Source organism: Spea bombifrons, chromosome 4, assembly GCF_027358695.1.
Source record: "Spea bombifrons isolate aSpeBom1 chromosome 4, aSpeBom1.2.pri, whole genome shotgun sequence".
NCBI classification, from domain to species: Eukaryota; Metazoa; Chordata; class Amphibia; order Anura; family Pelobatidae; genus Spea; species Spea bombifrons.
Genome location: NC_071090.1, coordinates 61,543,758 through 61,566,896, shown reverse-complemented (window position 1 = coordinate 61,566,896; position 23,139 = coordinate 61,543,758). Strand labels below are relative to the sequence as shown.

The 23,139-nt window shown below is 36.3% G+C and overlaps 1 protein-coding gene across 1 annotated transcript in view; it reads right to left on the bottom strand.

Annotated features, from left to right (window-relative positions):
* RELN (reelin) overlaps window positions 1-23,139 on the bottom strand; it is a 147,038-nt gene that overhangs the window by 105,121 nt on the left and 18,778 nt on the right. Inside the window, exon 3 of the mRNA XM_053464229.1 lies at window positions 12,909-13,044. Within this exon, the coding sequence (XP_053320204.1) occupies window positions 12,909-13,044 (136 nt within the window). The remainder of the gene's footprint in view (window positions 1-12,908; window positions 13,045-23,139) is intronic.

The window sequence follows — 23,139 nt, the reverse complement described above, 5'->3', positions numbered from 1 at the left end:
GGTTTGGTTTGAAAATGCAAAGTATCTTGAACGGGGAGAAAGATAAAATACAAAGAGATTTTTGACACATCTCCCTATGCATTTGGATAAAAAAAATTGTCAGGAAGCACTCAGCTATCATATGCATTAAAGTGCATAGGAGGCCAGAGCGTACCTTGACTGTCCTGTCCAGGACAGTTTTTACTGATTTACTAAAATAAAAAATATTGGAGTATCATTATTATTGGGAAAAGCACAGGTGTACAGCATATAAAAAGGTTCACTATCTTTGACAACTATGGTTTGTTTATCTTCTGCGCTGCCTTGTGCCTAACCAGCTGCCCCCTCTGCGCCACCATTCCTGCTAAGTGTTAGGATATGATGTCATATCCCAGCATTCTGCCTTTTAAGGATGAGTAGTATTAAGTGGTAGTAAACTGTGGACAACGTGCCGAATTGACACAGTCCCTCATAATGTCAATAATGTCATAATGTCATATTGAGCAGTGGCACTACAGGGAGCCTGTTTCCCAGTAAGGAGATAGGCATCCTGTTGTGGCAGAGGGCCTGTCACCCCTATACCTGCTACCCTAGGGCAAGTCAGCTTAGGCCACTGAATGTGGTATGATAGTTACCTAGATATGCAGGTAAGAACATGTCAACCAGTACCGTGGTAATCGACAGAGGACAACAAGATGCACAAGGTAATCCGAACTTCATTATGACTTTAGTGAAGACATGCCTCAACGTAGCAAGCCCATTGTATATGCCTAATTCCACTTTACTAGTAGTAGTAAATACTAGTAGTTTTATTATGCCACATGTGTTTGCTTTTCAGATAGTTTAGGATCCAATTTTTCTCCCAAAGGATACTAGAGTTGTTTAATCAAAACATAGCCTTGAAAAATACATAAAAAAGCAACTGAACCAGTGTCACTGCTGATATTTATAGTTTTTTCTCTCACCTAATTTTGTCTGAAGCTGATGAAACAGATTTATTTTCCAAACGATTGCAGTGCTTTGCACATTTACAAAACAAACAGACATTAATGTGTGTCTGTAATAAATAAGCACCCGAAGACTATAAACTGTATTTTGACATTTCAATGGAGGAAAAGGCAATGACAGAAAAAGTCTAGTTAGATTTCCAACTTCTAAGAGCCATTATCTATAAGACTGTAGATGAGGCCAAAGCAGATCTGTAACTATTACCGAATGCTACAGTTCATAGTTCTATACATGAAATCATGGTATCACATTAGCAGAGTAAAATTGGCAATATTTATTTAAACCTATTCACATGTACACCAGATACCTTCATTTCCTGTTCAAAGAATCCGCATGTTTATTCCTCCCCAATAAGTTATCCTCATATTGTAAGTTTATTGTCATTAATTGGTTCAGGCATCCATTGTAAAGGGGTAAGGTGTACGTATAGGAATTCAGCACAGGAAACTGATGAGATAATGCTAGTTGATCCACTTTATGCATCATATAGATTTTCTACTCTTAGCCACAAAGATACTAAGACGCCATTGTCTTCTACTTTAGTAAATCTCTTAAATATATATATATATAGCCGTGCCATTTTTTTTCATTCCTTACCTGTGTAAGGTAAGGAATGAAACTGTTTCAAGAGTCATTCTGCAAATGTTTTCTGTTCTGCATCCAGTATTCTGGTATTAGGTGGTTTGATATGGTAAATTACTGGTATGTTTCATCTTCCGCTGGCATCAATAAAACTGACCATTTCTTGTTCAAACTTTTTCAACAAGAAGATACACTTTGCCTTTCTTTTCATGCTTGATATAAATGCAGAACCACAACCTTTTTAATGCTTTTTGGGAATACAAATACATTTAGCCACCATCGTTTGATAATTTGCAATCAAAGTAATTAAACAAAGAGCAGTGGCATTTATCAATATCTAGCCTAACTTTATTCCGGCAAAACTATATTTTCTGCAAGTCTGTAGAATTATGCCTATTCCCTTTTTTTCGATGTGCTGAATGTAACACTTTTCTATGTAAAGTCAACATTAGAAATGTAATTCCTAGCACTGTTGAATGCCCACAATCTTCCCAGAAATAAGTATTTAATGATGTAAAATTCTGCCTCATTCATCGCTTGTGCCACAAACACTTAATCGTTATATGACATTAAAACAGGCACAGATAGGCTGTTGACTTAGAAATAGAAAAAGCCTCTTAAATGTTTTTGTATGGTTTTTAGGTGATTAAACTTTCGAATGAATAAGTAAAACGACACATATGGTTTATCATTAACACAATAGACTGCCATATTAATGCTTTGGCTTTGGTGAACAGCACCTTTAGGTTATGCAGGCAAAGAGTCAACATATGAAAGCATGTTCACTTTCAGACCGTATGTAGTTTTTATAAATGGTCGATGAGCATGCCTTCTATATCACAAAACTAGATGAAACCCCAATTTCACATTTGTACACAGAGAATGTATGAATATATCTTTTGAATGTAATCACAAAAGGAGCAGCAAAATGTATTTATGGCACCTTTAACCTAACTTCTGCCTATTCAAGGGAGTAGTACACCTTATGAATTAAACATAAATCTAATTTATGTTCACAGTTCCCGTCTTATCAAAGCTAGGATTGCACAACAGTGCCACTGAATTCATTTAAAGATATTGATGTTTCAAATCAAAGAGGAATCCAAAGCAATATATATAGTACCTCTGGCCCTTATAAATCACTAGTCTGTAATAGTAACGGTAAAATAGGACACACAAAAGCAGTGCTGTGGGCTTTAAGATACCGATATAGTGGACATTGGTGAGATGGAAAATAAGTGTTGATCTACACTTAAAAAACAATACCCTAAAATATATATTCAGGGAATTTATATATTCCATATACATTCATATCTATATACCAGGGGTCAAGAGACATTTTCCATGTGATGCCAGGGTAATATGTGTTCACTTTTTACAGCTTACGCTCTTTTCAGGATGTTAAGCTATTCATATATGGCTACTTTAGGGCAAACCATGCACATCACATGATATAATGATATAAATGCCAATTATTAGCCCAGTCCAAGGGCCAGGAAACAAGTAGAATAGAGTAGCATGTAAGGTAATTTCTAAGGGGGTGGAAAGTGCTCCTTTTTGCCCTATAGTGTGGATGCCCATGTATATGCAGCTGATATAAATTGCATATGAAGCCTATATTGGTAACAGTGAGAACACATTCTAGCCTAGGCTACCAGAACAGCTGGTAACAGAACGGCATGGTTATACTCCTGTGGGAACAGGGAAACAATTCCAACACAAAGAACAGTTCTCTACAGCCCTTGTTCCGTGACATATGAATTTGTAAATTTTATATTTATCAGAGGAGGAGGACTTGATGTATTTTGTACCTGTGGTAAGACAGTAATAAAAAGGTACTATTCTGTTCGGAGTAATTCGGGGCATTTAACAGTAAATACATGGCTGTTCTCTTTAACGGACGTCTTGCACATACTGTTAAACGCATTAGACTTCAGTCTGGAGCAGGTAAGCCTCCCCCACACTACAGGAGTGTGTTCTCAATCTAAACATCGTTGAGAGAAGACCCAAGAGTGCCACTGTGTATGTGTAACATTACATAATAGACACTGGTCCATTTAAAGTTAATATAATGAGATAATGCTACATTTCTTTGATATGCAGGATTTTAAAGACCTCTTAGTTTTCAGTCCACATTTTTAGAGTTCCACTTTGTTTTACATTATATATTTTTCAAATTACTAGTATTATTTGGATAACATCATGCACGTCTACATTATCCCATGGACAGAATAACCACCTAAACTTTGTTTCTTTTAATACATTTTAATTATTTTGTGGGGATAAATACACTTTCAAAATATTATCTTTTTTTAGTTCTCTCGAAGATTGAGTGATAATTTCCATAACACAACAGGTTTTCTTTTAATTTGGAAGTAGCACAGTTAAAGAACATTCCCGCTCTGAACAGTTAAATGCTCTGAATGAACTACGGTCCGTTTGCAAGGACTGGAGACCTACGTTTAATATACGAGCCAAACTCAGCAGCAAACCAATTACAAGGGAAAAAAAGTAAGAAATAAAAACCAAAGTTAATATTGGAGCTCGGCAGGCCCACTTCGTGCTTTGTACAATACAGTGCCAGAAAACCCACTGCGTATGCAATTTAACAGTCTGCTATGAAAATGATAATTACAGTACTGAATAGATCGCTAGCTGGAACAGTTTTATATTGTACTTAAATATTACAGTCCATACACGCTATACCTTTAGAAACAAAGCTAACAGTACACCTCTAGAATGTAAATAGGATTATTATTATTCCATGCCTACTGTTTGCTTAAAAATGTAATTAACTGCATAATTCTATTGCCAGTTACGATTATAGCTAAAGCAATGTCTTTAAATAAGTAACATAGCTTTAATTATTGGTTAGTTTTGAATGTGAACCATCTTTTGTGGGGTTTTTTTATATGTAACATCACTAAAATAACACTGGCTTGGATTGTATGCGAATACTACTTCTAAGAGCACATACCTTGTATCTTTCCTTGCAATGCTATGCCATCAATTTAATAGTAATGTTCATTTATCTGATGAGACAGAGTGTCAGCAATCCAGAAGCACATGGGAACGTGAAGGGATACGACATGGTTGACCATTTTATGTTTGAAAAATTTTGATTTCAGCGTAATTAGCTCAAATTCTAGATAAGGACAACACCATAATCTTACATAGAATGGAAACCTAGAATTTGATGCAGATAAGAACCACTCAGCCCGTCTAGTCGGTCCATTATTTCTCCTGTAAAGACTCAAACATTAATCAGTCCTGTCTAGCATCCAGAAAATCCATATGCCTACCCCAGGCATGTTTAAATTCACTCATTCTAGTAACCTCAATCTTATCAAGAGATAAAATGAGGCCTTATAATTTAATAATTTTTCAAATATAAAATTTCATTAGCCATGCACATGATATCTGTGGTATAGGTATTTGGTTCTTTAAGAAAACAGAGCCTGACCAGCTCGTTATACGGAAATGAAAGCAGATGCACAATGCCACCTAGTGCCTTCACGTCTAACGGACAAGTGGAATGCAGTCACAGGACATTGTGTATGTATATCATACTGTTTGATGTTTTAGGGATATGCCTCCTCAGCTTCTGTACAGTAAGTTTCTACCATACTCATGAGAATAACGATTAATAAAAATGTTTATTCTGACATGGGATGTAAATCAGCGAAATTATGATTGGTAAGAAAATGATTATGATGATGATGATGATGGGTGTGGCTGAATGGAGGTGATATAAGGAAAATGATTATCTCTGAGACTGAACAGGCCCAGAGTTGCCATTGGGCTCATAGAGCTAATACAAAGTGCACGAATACCCAATAACCTCCATCCAGTTTCTTGGCCACTCTAATAAGGACAAAGTAATTTTGTAGCGGGCAGGGCTGCCTTCTTGATATGCGCGGCTGTGAGCTACACCGTTACACTGCTACAATTAGGCTGATGTAAAAGTGTAGCCTGCAATCTATGGGTCACTGATCTTTAATGTGTGGGGACATTTTATGACCAAGTGTGGTCCTGGGACTGAATCAATAATCCCATGTTTTGAGGCACAATTGGAAATTGCTTCAGTGTGCGTTTTTTGGCTCCTTCTGGATCAAAAGAAAGGTTGAACTTGATAGACACGTGTCTATTTTAGACCTAAATCATATATACTGTATAACAGTTAGACACATACTATATATAGTCTATATTATTTGCTCACGTACTTGTGTGAGAGCATAACAGATTCAATATTCCATATTATAATATATATGACTCTTGTATGTTTGACTCTAACTGATCTCCTAGTAAAGGATCCTGCCACCCTTGTTTTTTTTATTATTTATGCTTTAGTTGGCTGAAGTTGATATCTTTTACTGAGCCAATAGTAAAAAAATAAAAAAGATGTAAAGTCACATAAGCTTAGAGATGTCTTCAGCTCAGAGATTTAAAAATGGTTTTAAGTTTTAGTAACATGGGCCCTTAGCGAACAGAACACAAACAATAAATTAAAGCAAATCCATTTACTTAAACCCATTAATGGGATTCCAGTACATGTACGGGCTTTGTAGTGAAGGAGTTAAGAAAAGATATTCTAAGGCATATTTGTGCTTTAGGTCTGACTGCCTTCCATCTTGCTTCACATAATCCGTAAGACATGTAGTAAGTGAGTAAGTAAGATTATCTAGTAAGTGTGTATGTGTAGACATTGGGTAAGAATACTGCAAATGCCTATGTTCTTTAAGCCTAAACTAGACTAAACTGCTGCCTTGTTTGAATTCAACATTACATTACTTGCATCACATCGCTGATAAAAGAGCAAGCTAATTTAAAAAATGTGACAAGTGGAACAGGTTTGATTTTATTAAGCAGATTAAGAAAAATGCACACTGCATATATGTATGGCAAATGTGATTTAATTTATCTCTTCACACACACAACAATGCCTTGACAGGTGTTAAAATAATTAAAAGACAATAATTGTATTCTTTCTTTTAGCATTTAACCAGAGGCCGGGAGAGTTTTTTTCCTCGCTGCCCTGGTTCCACTATTTCATCTCTCAGTGTTTGAAATCTATGTTCTAATGCAATTGAGTACACCTCTTGTGTATCGCTACGGCAACCTCCAGGGACCACTTGCAGGAAATAGGACATTGAGTCCATAATTAAAGTAATCTCTTTCTAGGCAGATGCTTCTATTGGCTCTGTTATCACATATTACAGACAGCATATTGAGGCCTATAAAATCTGAACCAAATGGTTTTAGAGATGAGACGCATGGTTTGTTTGTTTTTCCCCCTACTAATTCTGAGCTATGCACATGGAAGCACTGTATCGCCATGATTTGATTAGAGGCCAAGGATCTATTATGGAAGTTGAAGTGAGCCTGGCAGTAACCAAAATTAATGTGTACTTCAGCTCAAAGTCAAAAAGTCCCTTTGTAACCATATTAGCAAATAACTATGGCAACACACCCGTATATATACGCAATAGAAGTGGAGGACCTTGTCAGCGTAATTCCCACAACAGTTTTAATGTGTTTCCTATTTTTTAAATACACAGTTTAAGGGATGAATCTTATATTACGATCAACTGATATCCAATTAGCATAACAGTAACAGGCACCGAGATGACCTACAAAATGTATGCATTCTGTATGCCTTTAACCATAGGGATGTTTAATGAACACAAATAAATTTAAGTTTCTGTATTTTAAAAGATCCTCAAGTTCTCTTTGATCAGAAGTAATTATGTCTTTTGGATGGTTAATGTACAAGGGTCTGAGGTTGATCTCATTGTGATGCATAGTTGGAATGATAGTTTGGTATTGGTATTATCAGAATCACTACTTGAGCCACATTCAATTATTTAGAAAAAAAAATTGTATTTATTAGAAAATGCTGAGCCAACAGCAGTAAAATCTACAGAATTGCTGCATTAGGTTGTTGGGTGTGCCTGCAGTTTATATCCTGGGCAGCTGATTTCTTTATGTTGTTATAAATTTGTTGACTGACACATGTTATGACATGACATGGTAAAAAGTTGCATATAAAAATGTATCATTTAGCCAAACAGTACAAGCATGACCTGAGGGGTTTAGGGTTCTATTATAGTGGTAACGAGTTTGCTCCTTTCCAACTGATGGCTATTCTCACATATAAATTATTACCATCTCAATGCAGCGTCTTCTGCTAATGGGTCTGACTGTACTATTTACACTCACAAACGACACAGGGAAATTATGTCGGACAATAAATTTCATTGTTTATTGCAAGAAACTCGACACTTGACTGTAAATGCATGGCATGCCCTTATGTTCTGAACACTTTTGATACATAACCTGTACTACATGCTACGGTTTATTGACTCTGATACTGTCAGTTCCTGTTCTTTTATACTCAAACACACTAACATTCCAAGGTCCCTTAACCAAGAAGAAGGTTCAACCACCAGCTTAATTACCAATGATAGTATAGGGGAAGAGCATCTATTTCTATTCTGGTGGACATCTTTACCTGTTCTAGATGTTATTAAATAACCAATACCTATACATGGAATTGAATGCTCGTTATTTGTTCTTTGCTTTTAAATATGGGTGCATTTCATTCAATCGCTGCTGCCCAGTAAATTGGGATAACACAGATTAATAAACCTGATAAGGTGAAACGCGTGAGGCTATATTCTCCCCATGCGGTGATGCTTTTATGATGTGGCAATAAAGCCTGAATTTGTATTTGGATGATGTTGGTACTATTTTGTGATATATTAGTTCCTTACGAGGTGCACAAGACTTTGCTAATTTTTTCTGTGAACTTCTTATTGTAGCGCAAGGAGACACTGCCGTGTGCTCCACTTAGTGGAAGCAAGCCATTGGCTACAGACATTGCCTATCCAGGGGTGCTACAACACTGCCTGCACATTATATATATATATATATATATATATGTATATATATATATATATATATATATATATATATATATATATGTTATATATTGCCATTGTTACAGATGCATGTAAATAAAGCCAATATAATATCTTGAATACAATTCGTCTTTATTTTGCACCACTCCACTGTCACCTTTTCAACACATTTCTAACAAACTCACAATTTTATAACTTTTTCCTTTATGTAACTATGCATCCATCCCTCAATTTCTAGGACTAGGTAACAAGTTACACGTTACAGAAATGTACCCTTTCCAAATATTCACTATTATGTGTAGCCACAGAAAGAAGATCCAATCTTTGTGATATCTGCTTACTCATGATATACACCTGGGTTGAAAATGAACCTGCATAGTAAAGAGTATCAATAAATTACTGTATATGATGTAAGTAATTCCTGTGGTTTCATTCCCCCCATTACAATATTACAGTTTTGATGATCATATGATAATAAAAAATCAATCACATTTAAGACATATAAACATCTGGCGTGCGTGACACACTTATGTTATTCAAAGCATTATTTGAAACATGCCTGATTTGAGTAAATATTCTGTTCATAATCTGCTTATACATTTATGCAGCTAAAAGCAGAGAATTCCACAAAATCACTTTTCGCTCCAAGCCTGATCATGATTTATAGGTTTTCAGAAACATTAACCTCAGATTTTCACATTCAAATCATCCTTAAGAACAGATTGCATCCCCCCTGTCTTCTTTAGTTCTTCCTACGTGGGTACAAACTAAAAAGAACTGCTAATTGGTCATGTGTTTCTTTTTTTGTGTGTGTTATTTAGAAATGGGTGGTAATTAATGCAAAAATGTTTGTTAACTGTATTCTGTAAAAATTCACAGACAATGTGGTAAATCCCCACATTCTGTTGCACCCACTCCTTTTTAATGTCATCAAAAGATGCCATAAACTGAAAATCAGAAGCAGTATGAAAGGACTTGCTCAACTATACTTGTACAGTAGGGAAGTATATATAAAAGAGGTTAAATGTTAGAACAAAAGGTCATTATCTAAAACTAGAGGGTCAGATGTTTAAATGTAAGTAAGTGTCCCTCTTCAGGAGGGACAGTCCATTTGTGGGACTCAAGTCCCCTATTGTTCTATTCTTCCCTGATGTCCCTCTGTTATATGAACTCTTAATGTTTGATCAATACGGGTATATTACAGTCCTGTACAGCTCTAAACGTCACAATGATGTATATATATATATATATATATATATATATATATATATATATATATATACATACATATCAGGAAATGTGTTCATACATTATTATTATTTTCCTAAATGTGTTACTCAATTACATATGAACTCACAAAAGTCACTAAAAACTTGTTAAAGCTCTGCCTGTCCAGAAATTGCCCCTCTTTGGCCTTAAGGAAAAATGCTTTTGACGCTTCAAATGTTGTAAGGCATCGAGGTGGTGGTAGATAAGTGAAACAACCTCCTGGCAGAAGTGGTAGACGTTAATACAGTGATGCATAGGTTCTAATCTACTGTCAAATTCTACGTTCTTCTGAATTTAGTAAGAACAGTATTGAGAAGGAAAGTAAGGTTCCCAAACTCAGTACTGGCTAACCTATCACTAGGACTACTTGAATAAGAATATTATAGCTGCAAATAGGAATACATAGAGGAACAAAATAAAAACATGCTCCGATAAATCTCTACAGGAAGACAAATTCAGGAGCTATCCCAATTACTGCTATGCAGGAAGGAAAGAAGGCAAGGTCTTTGCACGAAACAGGAATGGCGTTACTGAGTGATTTACTTTCCTTTTTTCTGGATCAACAACAAATTGATATGTGTGGAAGGATGATCATCACAGGTTTGTGTTTTTGACGTTTTTGTGGAAGAATTATCATCATAGGCTTGTGTTCAGAGACACCCAAATGTCCCAACAAAGCAGGTCATGTTTTTTAGTATGCAGAGTATGTTAAGTACACAAGCAAAGAGATGTTGCAGCTAAAAAACACTCAAAGCATGCTCTGTGGTGACATGTCTCATCAGTCATTTTATTTTCCCCAATATCACCTACTGTACTAATATTGTGTTTAAATGTAGTCGCCTTCTTGCCCTTCAATTGCACCTTTATTCCTGGGCATCTTTAATTCTAATGGACATAATTGTTTAATAATGTATAATTAAATCAGTGAGATTTCTTCACGGTCTTCTCATATATTGAACTATACATTATGAAGGTCCAGGTCAGCCCTTCTCGCTGGAGAAATAAACCCACAGTTGAATTTAAAAATGTATATATATATTTATATGTTTAGAGAAAAATGTATAGACTTAGAAACTACCAGTACTAAATATTAAAGGTCTCCCATATGACTTCCACTGCTCCTACTAGGTACCTCATCTCCGAATAGCATTCTATACCGTAACAATCCTTGAGCTGGTTGTGTGTATGTTGTTTTTTGCCCTGCTGCGCTCTGACTTGAGAGATGGATGATAGGAAGAATAAACTCTCTGCACTTCATCGTACACAGGTGTCCAATAAAATGTTAGTGTTGCCTGCTAGGAAGAGCCAAGGCCTCAGCAAGACATAGTTAAAAGTCCTTCCTAAGTGAAATAAGGTCACTCCATAAGATGTACTATTATCTGGAAAAGCTCATAACTCTGCAGGAGGCATTCTTTGTCAGCACCTACTTTATCATTTTTTATGTCCACAACCTGAAAAGCACAGTGACCAGATAGGAACATATGTTATAAAATCATTTATTTATGCATTAATAAAATGCACGTTTCACTTGGAAATGGAAATATGTTATGTGTTTTTTTAAATATTTAAATGTCTAGTATGGGTTTAGTGGTAGTGGACAAACAGTAAACAACAGTTTTCTGGCTGTCTGAGCCCTAAAGTTGCTCTTATCCTGAAGTTGAAATACAGGATAATGGGTTACAGGGTTAAAAAGTGGTTACAAAATTATGAAATAATGTTAATTTCCATATAAGTGTTTTAGAAATGATAATGTGATTTTTTCTCTCAATAAGGCTTACTTACTAAGAGTACAAAGGCACATTTTCGATTTGCATGTTATTATTATTATTATTTTTTTATTTATATAGTGTCATATAAGGGGTATGACAAGACGAGAATTGACAGACTAAGACAAACCGATACATTAGGTGGAGAGAGCCCTGCTTGCAAGCTTACAATCTAGAGATCATAGTCAGATGGACTAGGAAAGGAAAGAGCTGGTAACATTAGAATGCAGAACAGAAAAAAAGACAACTGCTTTGATACCCCAGCTTTAACATTCCTTGCAAATATCATTGATTTACTGGTGAAAGGAGTTTTTTGTCAGAAAAAAACAGATATACTTATATTAGCTGCAGAGAAAGGGTAGCCATTCCATCTAAGTGTGAGAACTTTGAGGTCCTGAAAGCTTGTATGTTAGTCTACATATATTTCTACATTTGCCCATTAAGAGGTAGCAACTTAATCTAAAGGAGAATTTATCCAATCCATACCTCATAATTGCCTCTCTGTCTTAGGAGCTCAGAATGTACTGTTATTATGTGTATCAGATCACCTACATCAGAAAATGCTGTTCTAAACATTCCAAATAGCAAGAATATTGGAATGTATGCCAATCTATGAGCCATCATGAATTTTCTGTCACAAAAACTGAATAAATTGACGCTTACAAGCCCAAGAGCACCTTTGTAACATTAGAAGAAGAACCTGTAGGTTCTGAAATACATTGACGTGTGCATGCTGCTAACTACACCCGTGGGGAAGGATTGCTAGTAGTGTATACATTAATACGGTTCAATTGTACAAGTGGTCTAGGTACGCCAGTCTACTAGTTCTCATCCATTAGCCTGTTCATCTTTAATATGGCCAACAAATGTCCATATGCCTAAGATGTATGTTTGCCTAAGATCTACATATCTTGAAGAAACAAAATGCACTGTAATGATGGGCCTAGCACGTGTACACCTGGCAGAGCATGGCAAAGCAAAGAGGATAGCTTTGTGCCAAGGAATTTCACAGGGACCCACAAGTATTGGCCATTGTGTCAAACCAGGGGATTTAGATAGAAGGAGCGGAAAAAGGGAAGATGTGATAGATGAAAGAGTACTGAGAGGGGAAGCATGGGCACCCAACCTTGAGATGCTCCCAGGCAGATGCATCAGTTATATTAGTAAATCACTTGCATTCATAATAAGCAGTACTAAATAGTGGTACAGTAAGGCAGTTGTGGAAATGCTTTTAAACAATCATGGTGATATAGTTTTATTCATTCTCACATGAGCTTTCTCTAAGGAGATAATGAGGGGATTTACAGGCAAGTAGTATGTATGGGGGATAAGTACATCCCAGAATTTATTCTGAAGCACTCACACCAGTGTACTTTTTACTTACATAAAGTTGACACATCCTGTTCCTGCTGGTGGGGCGATCCATACAAAACTCAGGTTTGTGGTTGGCAAGTGGCTTACGTGGGAAGCGACAACACTGCACATGAATTGGGTGCCAAACTGGTGATCAGACATAATACCTGAAGAAACAAAATGCACACAAAATTAAAAAACTGAGATATGCAAAAGTAACTTTTGGCCAAAACCTAATACGTATATATATATATATATATATATATATATATATATATATATAATATTTGGCTCTTGAAGAGATATTTATTTCACACCTGAAAAGAAATGTAATGAGTTATATTACATTTGCATTTCAATGGCAAGTCTTAGATTCATTATCCTTCTGCTCTAGGCAAGATATATGGTATGAGTACTTTGATAAAAAGTAGTATTCATTTTAGAATAAAATGAAAACTCTGCTTCACAAAATCTGAGGAAAACCCATTGTTTCTGGTCAAATTGGTTTAATTGGTTACTGTGCTGATAAGACTATTGTTTAGCTGTTTATATGAGAACAATGTTCAATAAAAACACTTAGAAATATGTTGTATAGGGAGAAATAAGAAACAATAGCAGTAGTGAAGTAGGGGAATATGAAATTAGAGAAATGGCTTGCTCAGCCACAGAGCAACACTTATAAATGTTTCTGAAAAGGCCTTTTTGAAAAACCCCATTAATCTCACAATTTCTAATGTACCGTATTTCACCTTTTATAAGATATTGAAGAAAAGAGAGAGTAAACTATATAATAAAACGAGCTCACAGTCTATAATACAGCCAAAGTTGTAAGAACACTTTATCATCGTCATTTTTGAAAGCTTTATAGTATACCCCTAGTTTAACCATTTATGGGAATATGATGTGATTTAACAACAATTGTAGTAGGAAAGCCTTTAACCAACTCACTATATGCTAAACTTTGGGTCTCCCAACACAGTTCCCATTGAGTTTGTTCAGTGAATTCACCATTTACTGATCATCTCTTATTATCTTTTTAGTTCTGAAAGAGACCCAAAAATCATATCTGAATCAATTTAACTTGGGAGCTCATTGGAACGTGGCTAAAACCTATACATGTGGTCTGTTTGTATTCCTGGTGTCCCCTAAATTAAGGACATTTATTGTTTTATTGAATATTTCCTTAAAAGTATATGTTCTATCACTTAGAGCACCAGCTGAAGAAGGTGGTTTGAAGATTGTGTATGTGTTTTTAAGAAGCTTCCAAATCATACTATAAGGTTAAAAAATGTCCATAAAAACATTCCCATCATCTAAATTCCCATCTGGTGTTGTTAGATAAAAACTGTAGCAACCAAAGGATTATGTGATAACATGCAAACTGATGGGTACTTCACATAATCCTAGTGGAGGATATACTAAATCGTGGAACAATTTCTTTTTCTTCCAGGGAGACTGTCTGCTTAACTTAGTATGCAGGGTCCTCAAGGTAGGATAAAAATGGGAAACAGAACACTATTACATACACTTACACTTTCTACTAACCCCTTAATTTTAAGTGGAAGGGTTTTCCTTTACCCACCAGAACTTTGGTTATCACTATTCTAAAACATAGCAAATGCAACCGTTACTTAATCAAAACAGACCTATAATGTATCTGGAGTTCATTGAATGAGTTGTTACACATCACTGCTTTTTAAGGATCAGGTCTGTATGTACCCAAAGATAGCACAAACTTCTGAGGGTTCTCAGGAAATATCACCATGAGAAAACGTGTGCTCTATTGTACTGTGATTGATACATTGAATGCTCTTCTTGGGTGGGGAAGAGGGGCTGATAGAAGATACAAATGTTTAAGGATCATTTACTGTAAAGTATTCTGAATCTTTAAACTGAGTATACATAAAGGAAGGCCAGATGTTAGTCAACAAAGAAAACTATAAATACCATTTGTTCATTTCACACCACTCAGATGACATAATTTCCTCCCAAGAGTCAGCCTTCTGAGACACACTGGGCATTGGGAAAATGAAAACAATTGGAGTTGTACTGATGTTGCCCTCTTGGAGTAGAAGTTTTCTTGGACTACTGCTTGGTAACAAAACTTAAAGGGACAGTCATGTTTTTTTCAGGGATCAGTGGAGCTGCCTTTCTGTCTGTCAGATAATGTTTCGCAGAGAAATACTGCTTGGTTGTTTACCCGGCAGCTGCTTTCTGAGGTCATTCAGACAAGAGCATGTGGTTGGTGTTGATATATAGTACACCTGCACAGGAAGGTAGCCATCCAAATACCTTTTCTAACTGTGACCATATTCAGAACTTATCCCATGGGCATCTGTCTATGCTATTGGCAAAGACCCCTGTTACACAGCTTAATATGCCAGTATAAACAAGGGGATCAAGTTTAAGAGCCATGCATAATGTTTCTGTAGAAACACTATGGGGAACACATACTTTTGTTGGTGTGTGTGTATGTATGTATGTCTCTATCTATGCTCAGATATGTTATTACAGGTGTGTACATTTTGTACAGCACTTCCGGACAGGATGCAATATAAAAAAATAGAATTGAAATAGAACTGGAGGCTAGAGCATTGAACGTCTAAATGTGAGATTAGCTCAAAAAGTTTTGCCTCGATCAATGGATTTTAAGAAACACAATTTGGCAGGCAAGTCAATTTGTAAGTAGCAAACATCAAACCAAGCCCACTAAAGGTATTCCTTCGAGTAAAATTGTCACATTTGACATTTTATTTTTATTTCCTTAGGCAAACGATGATGTACATTCTATGTGCATTCATCATTAATTACAGGAAGCATCTACAGTCCTTCATAAGTAGAAACTTCAACAAGTAATAAAACAAACACTAAAACCGTTTGCATGGTCATAGTGCTAAGCTGTGTAAATAAGAAAAGGGCTCAAAAAGTGCCTCACATTTTAGACATTAAAAGGAGGGCCGCATGCCTTGGTCTGCAGGATTCTACCTGGAATGCCACCAGTATAGAAAGTCAGTGCGGTCAATTACATTTCTGTATTGATCTAGACAGTAAATAAAAGTGTCATTGTCCATGGCTATAAAGTGACATTTTGGTAATTACTAGGATGTGGGAGAGAGAGTTTTCAGTTATATTTTTTTAGTCTTTGCATGTAGACTTTCCATTGGATGTGGTTCAGGCAATACAATTACCACTTTGTGTGTGTGTGTGTATATATATATATATATATATATATATATATATATATATATAGCTACGGTACAAAAATAAAGTGTGCTTTTGTAAGAAATCATAGCATACAATCTAGCCTCTTAACGCTCTCTATGTGAATCCTAAAGAAACCACCAATCCTCCCCACTTTCAAGATCCCCACACTATTGGCTTCTCCACGTCACCCTTGGTACAATCAAATCATCCTCGCTGAAGCGGTCCCTTGCCCCCTTCCATCTCATTCCTGCTCAACAGATTGTGAGCGTCATCTCCTCCTTCTGCACCAATATGTAATTCATGCTATTGTCAATCCCATATTTTTTTAATTTTAATGGTATTAAATATTTTCAGAGTCCGTTATTGTAAAAGCGCTAAGGAATCTGCCGGCACTATGTAATCAAATTTAATATAATGCAATATACCAAAGATAATGTAAACTGTGGTTTTTAATATTACTAGTTTAGTAATATTACACAGTTTAGTAAAAACAGGTTAGGGCTTAAGGTGAGGCTGTGGGGGTCAAAACTGATATATGTTTATATGAGTTGTAACACTAACCCAAATTACATGTTCAACTGTGATAGCCTGGGGAAAGAGCTCTTAATATTGCATTAGTTGTCTACCCTGCCAACAGCAATGGTTAGAAAAATACACTTTGATTTTTATGGATTAAATTGTATTTGGACCCTTGTTACTGGCATTGATGCTGTACTATGCATGGAGCTGGTTAGCAGTAAAAGGATCAATAACATAAAATGCCATCCCAAACAGAATTAGCCCACATCTTCTAAATATGTTATAATACATTCTGCTTTATCATAGGTTTCATTTTCAATTTCCCTGTTTGACTAATACTTTTAAAATCTTTATATACTTAATTATTTTGTAATATGTCCATATAATTAATAATCACATAACTGAGTGCTATGTGAGCCATTTGATCAGATATGCAAAATATCTAAAATACTAGTATATTTTTTTCCTGAACAAAAAAACCCAGCATTTTGCCTGCGCTGTATAGACTGTTTCAGTTTTGTTCTTTAGTAAGAGGGAATTAAATCTTCCCTAAATTACTTTAATATGTGCTTGTTTCTAAACAAGCAGTGGTTTGCATTAAATTGTACAAATCTAAAATCAGCGCCCCATGTAGTCTTGTTAATGCTACTAAAAACATCAAAACTTCACAAAACACTGCTGGAAATTAAAAACACTTCCACTTTATAATGGTTTTTAATATCCAGGGAAAACCGGCAAGGCACTAAGAGGAGATCAAAAACCCAAAAAATCAATATTTTGCAAAATAAATAAAATGAAATAAGCTGGTCTAAAGTCCTTATTGATGTTATTCTGTTTTCTTGACCAGCCATTACTTGGCAGCTTTTCAAATTCCAATGCCATCCAAATATGACTATTACGAAGATATTTTATGTTACCCTTAATTAGTAATAATTTACTAGCAGCAAATTACCGGTACCTACGTCATTCCATTTACTACTAAAGTCCGTTTGTTTAAAATACATTAATTAAGAGTGGTAGACTGGTACATGTTTTGGGCATAATGTGTTTGATAAGTCCTTTTAAAATATACATGATCGTTGTTAACCTGAAACAAAAAACAGTATTTCAAAGGGTTAGAGACAGACCAGGGAGGCAAAGTGGGACCCATTACAATTTTCCCATAGCCTTAATGAGAACGCTGTGGGTCATTTCCCACTTGTTTACCATCTGTTGGTTTCTGGCATGTGTGTCTGCTTAAGCCAAGGGACTTTCATCTCATTTAACTAGTCACAAAGCAGGGTTGAAATCAGAAACAAGTAAGACTTTACTTCAGGCCATTTTCACAAATAATACTGAACATGAATATTAAAAAGAAATGTTTGTGATTGTTGCAGTCCTACCTCTGTCGCAGGCTCACAGGTCTGTGTGCGTCTGCTATGAGCACTGAGCGCTGTCTGTGGGGTAAGTGGGGTAAGATGCTGGGGAGTGTCTTTCAAGGGCACTGCTAGCTAGCTGGACTCTGGAGAGTGTCATTAGGTGTCCCATTGAGAAAACACCCCACTAGATCACCAGGGAACAATTAAGCAAGTCATGGAGGTGCAGAAAGGTAGGGGGAATGCAAACATTAATCTGCCGTGGGTGTTTTTACATTTTAAAGTGGGGTGGGTGCCAGCGGCTGTCAAATACTCTAGGCATGCTCTTAAGTGTGCCAGTGCGTATGTGAGTTAACTGGGGGGGTGGGCAATGTGGCCATTTAATTTTACCTGCCCCTCTGGACCAGAAGGTGCTAGCCCTCCCCTGGCACCCAAGAAAAAGCCCTAGGCTGCTAAACACTCCTGAATTTACCAGCCGCACACGAGGATCTGAACAAACACCTGTCCCTGCACAGACATCTACTTGATCTGGTCGTGACATGAGCAAACAATAAAATCAGTGTTTCTCAGTTTGTTTTGGCTCAAGCATATACTTGGTTTTACTTGAAGAGGACAACAGAGTTTAATGCAAGCATTCTTCAAGCTGTCAAAAAAAGATAATTAATCTGTGCATCTACGAGTGTGCATCGTACATTAAGCCTTTACCAGATCTTAGATTTCTTATATGTGCTAATAGGAATTCTACCCATAATTCTTACTTGTGGATATTGCTTCTTTAGTAAATCCCTATCCTTCCTATGTGTCTTTACTGCTATAACACCAGAAATGCTAAAACATTACTCTCTTCAAGAGTTGTAATCTAATTTATCCCCTTCCACTTGTTAACTAAACAAAATAATACACTCTGATACATTCCAAAACAGCTATGACAGTGGCAGTGGTTAGTGTTTAGGTAGGCTGACAGGATTAACACATTTCTCTTAACCCAAGAAAGGAGGTGTCTCATTTGCTGTTCATTCAATGTGATTGCCTTAAATATTTCTTCATTATGTCCAGGTCCCTTGTTACTACAGACTCCATCATTTAAAATAAATAAAATAACAGCTTAGTGACTTCTGTACTAAAAATATCTGGAGACTATTGTAGGCTTTTTCTGTTCGCTAACAGTTTGTATGTGGTTCTTTGGTATGATGGTATCAGCTGTAGGTAGGTGTTGGGCAATATACCTAACTACTTGGCATACTAATAAAATAATAGAATGTAGGTTTATATGTTCTACTCAAACTTTTGCAGCCTGTATGAGTAAATCTCAACCAAGCCTGAAACTGTCTAAAAAGGCCACATAAAGACACAGGATCAACTCTCCAAAGAAACTGACATATATTGAACATAAATATCAAAATGTTAATCCGTTGTATGGCGAAAACCAAATTAAATGTGACGACACTGAGAAACTAACATGGGTTATTTTGGTTAATTTCTGCTTAATTAGGACATGATTATATTTGTTCCAATTCATTGTTTTGCTAATCTTCATATATCCTATATTTAATTGGCTTCATGTCTAACTTAGCTAAATAATTAATAACATTGAAAAGCACCCAGTTGCCCGTGCCCACCTCTTGCCAACCCTTTCTTGGACTAGGAAGGCCTCAAATAAGATAAATAAAAAAGTATCCCTTTATTTAAAATATTTCCTTGACGGAAATGCTTAAGCCTTTGTTGTTAGGTCAAATTTGATTGTGCTTTATTATAGTGAACAGAAGGGACTCATTCACACAAAGATGTGTTAAAAGCTTCTCTGTAAGTGCAACAAACTACATATTTTTAGTTAATCTAAATTAAAAAGGGGAAATTATGAAAATGTTTATACACTGGATACCAATACAAGCCATTTTTTCTATAAGTTAAGTCTCATCATATTTTTTTTTTTTTAACATTGGGCTGTTCTGGCTTGGACCAGCCTTAGCTTAATATTAGCTTAATTTAGATTTTTACTTTGTCCAAAAACTCCCACTGGGGAGCAAATAATAAATTCAATACTAACATAAATTCAAACACCATAGCTATTGATGTGCATTCAATGGGAGTCATTACTCCAACATAATCATGCAACAAAGAAGGGTAGATGAAAAAAAGTAAAATATATTTGACATTAAAATTAGGAAAGGAAAAGCCAAGGCATATCACAGATTTCTGAATACCCAGCATATTTATGGGGCACGTGCTTCTTCATAAGCTAAGGACTGCTACCAACTGTTCAAGTTTCATGCAAAATTATATGCAAAATTAACAATATGCTTATCTATCCTGCTTTGCCACATGATTAATTTAATAAATGTGTATTTCATTCCCAGTTGGCAGTAGGGACACAGACAAAACCTCTTATAAATATATCAGTTGGTAACTGGAAAATGCAGAATAGGTGGATGAGTAGGAGGGCTTACCTTTAAGCCCTAGGTCTCTAAAATTATGCTCATGATGGCCCCCACTTGGACTGAGCCAAGCTTACGTATTTACATATTTGGGAATTCTCTGCGTTTGACCTGGAGTCTCAGGGTTAAGCACTGCTTTTCCGGGTCCCTTTCCTCATTACCAGTACAAGGGACAAGGATTTCTCCACTTGGAGAGGTAGGTGCAATCTAACATGCTTTCTCTATTTAAATGCAGCCTTCCACAACTCGTGGAAACAGCTCCAGGGCCCCAGTCTGATATGGAGCCCTGAGTCTCATCTTAGCTGCCTGTGAGCCCTACATTAATGTGAGGGCACTGCCCTGGTTAGATCTTTAATATGCATTCCTCATAGCTGGGGCTAGAGGGGACAAGCTTCTCACCGTCTCAAAGATTTAAGTAATTTAAATATTTTACTATGTTTAAAAGACTGGCAGTGTGGCAAGGAACTCATGTTTGATATGTATCCTTGATAAGAAAGACAATATTCCCAAAGAAAGTCTTCAACTACACTGAATTTTTATAAAAGTTATGAAGTGTATGCAATGCATAAGCAGAATAAAAAAGCAGAATCGAAAATACCATCCAAAAAGGAAAACAAGACTGATCACAACTACTGAAAAGAAATGAGGCAGTAAATGAGCCTTTAAGGTTGGTGATATAAGCAATTGTGAAGCATAGAAAGGGAACGCTTACAGATTTATATGCAGTAAGCAAGCCTTGTAAATGCGCAGAGGACAATCTTTCCAGATTCATACAAATGCAAATAAAAAGAAAATTAGATATTCTTTATGATGAATCTGTCCTGACTCTGCTGAGTGTCAATAGACATCGTTATAAAAATGTAGATTCTGCTTCGCAAAGAACAGCATAACTATTCTTCTATAGGATTCACACTTGGTTTGTTTGTTTCATAATGTAAAGGACACATCTGTGCAGCTCCAGCAATACAATCTTGAAACATCTGCTAAGATTCCACCTTCATTTCTGTTATGCATTCTGTTTACCTATAAATATATTTTGTATATTTCACATATTTTCATTAACATTATTGTGTTATTTTAACTGTCTAGATGCTCGGGTAAATTTCATATTTTCATGTAATTTATATTTATATGTGTAATAAGTTGCTTAAATCAGTGTATTTATTCACCCTCTAAAAAGGAAATAGAAAAGGACTTTCTCATATATATACATATATACACACACACACAAACATTTCAGGCCAGTGTAAAAATCCTGTAAAGTACGCATTTAATAAAACACAAAGTGAGTGAACAGAAGAAAAATCTAAATAAAATCAATACTTGGCATGACCCCTCTGCCTTCAAGACAGCATCAATTCTTCTAGGTACATTCACACACAGTTCTTTAAGGAACTTGGCAAGTAGGTAGTTCCAAACATCTTGGAGAACTAACCATAGTTGTTTTGTGGATTTAAGCAACCTCAGTTGCTTCTCTCTCTTCATGTTATCTATGACAGGGCTCTGTGGGTGCCATACCATCACTTCCAGGACTACCTCTTCTTTTTTAAGCTGAAGAAAGTTCTTAATGACTGTGGTTGTATGATTGGGGTCCTTGTCATGCTGTAGAATACATTTGAGGCTAATCAGATGCCTCTTTGATGGTATTGCATAATGGATGATTATCTTTCTATACTTCTCAGCGTTAAGGAGACCATTAATTCTGACCAAATCTCCAACTCCATTTGCAGAAATGCAATCCCACATTTGCAGGGAATCTCCACTGTGCTTCACTGTTGCTTGCAAACACTCACTCTTGTACTTCTCTCCAGACTCTTGGCGTATAAACTGCCTTGCGCTACAGCCAAATATTTCAAATTTGAACTCATCGGCCCAGAGCACCTGCTGCCATTTTTCTGCACCCCAGTTCCTGTGTTGTCAGGAATGATTGAGTCACTGGGCCTTGCTTCCACGTTGGGGGTGTAGCTTCCTGGCTCCTGGCTGCATTTATTAAAGGTATTTCTTTAACGAATATTACCATACACAAATAACCACTGGATAGTAGGGTGATCACATTGGCCATTTTGGACAATGTTTTTAGGATCACACATTTTCATATATTGCTGACCAGTGCAGAAAAAATGCTGTGTGTGGTTGGGCAAATCCAGCCAGATGCCACACACGCCTGATCTGCCTATAGAGTGGTAGATTGGATGATTATGGGGCACTGTCAGCCATCCACCCACTGGAATTTGCCCTGTGTGTGTTGTAATGTGATGTTACTGTTTATTGTTAGAATGAACATCACATTCCCCTGTTAAATTATGCTTAGACTTTCTATGTGTAGTTTTGTATGAACTGATTGCAAGTTAGCCTCAATAACAGTTATGAAGACAAACCATCATTATTCACAGATACTGTACATAAGTAAAACACAAACATGTTTTCTAGGAGGCACTAAACATCTCCCATTGTGACCAAAATAGCAGCTTATCGGCTTTTTTTGTGGGCTGCTAAGCATCATGAACTGCCAGAGCACAGGTACAGCCACTTCTAGGTCAAAACCACTGTCTTTGATGTACATAGTCTGGTGCACATGTCCGGACCCCTCCTGTCAAACACTGCTGCTCATGGTATCTAGAGATTTCATTCCATGCACACTGGATTTCTTATCAGTGGGGAATGATTACAGTGCAAAGCCTTTGCTGAATTGCCTTTTTGTCTTTTTCATCAATTTTCCTAATAGCAGAAAGGTATTTTATAACACGAA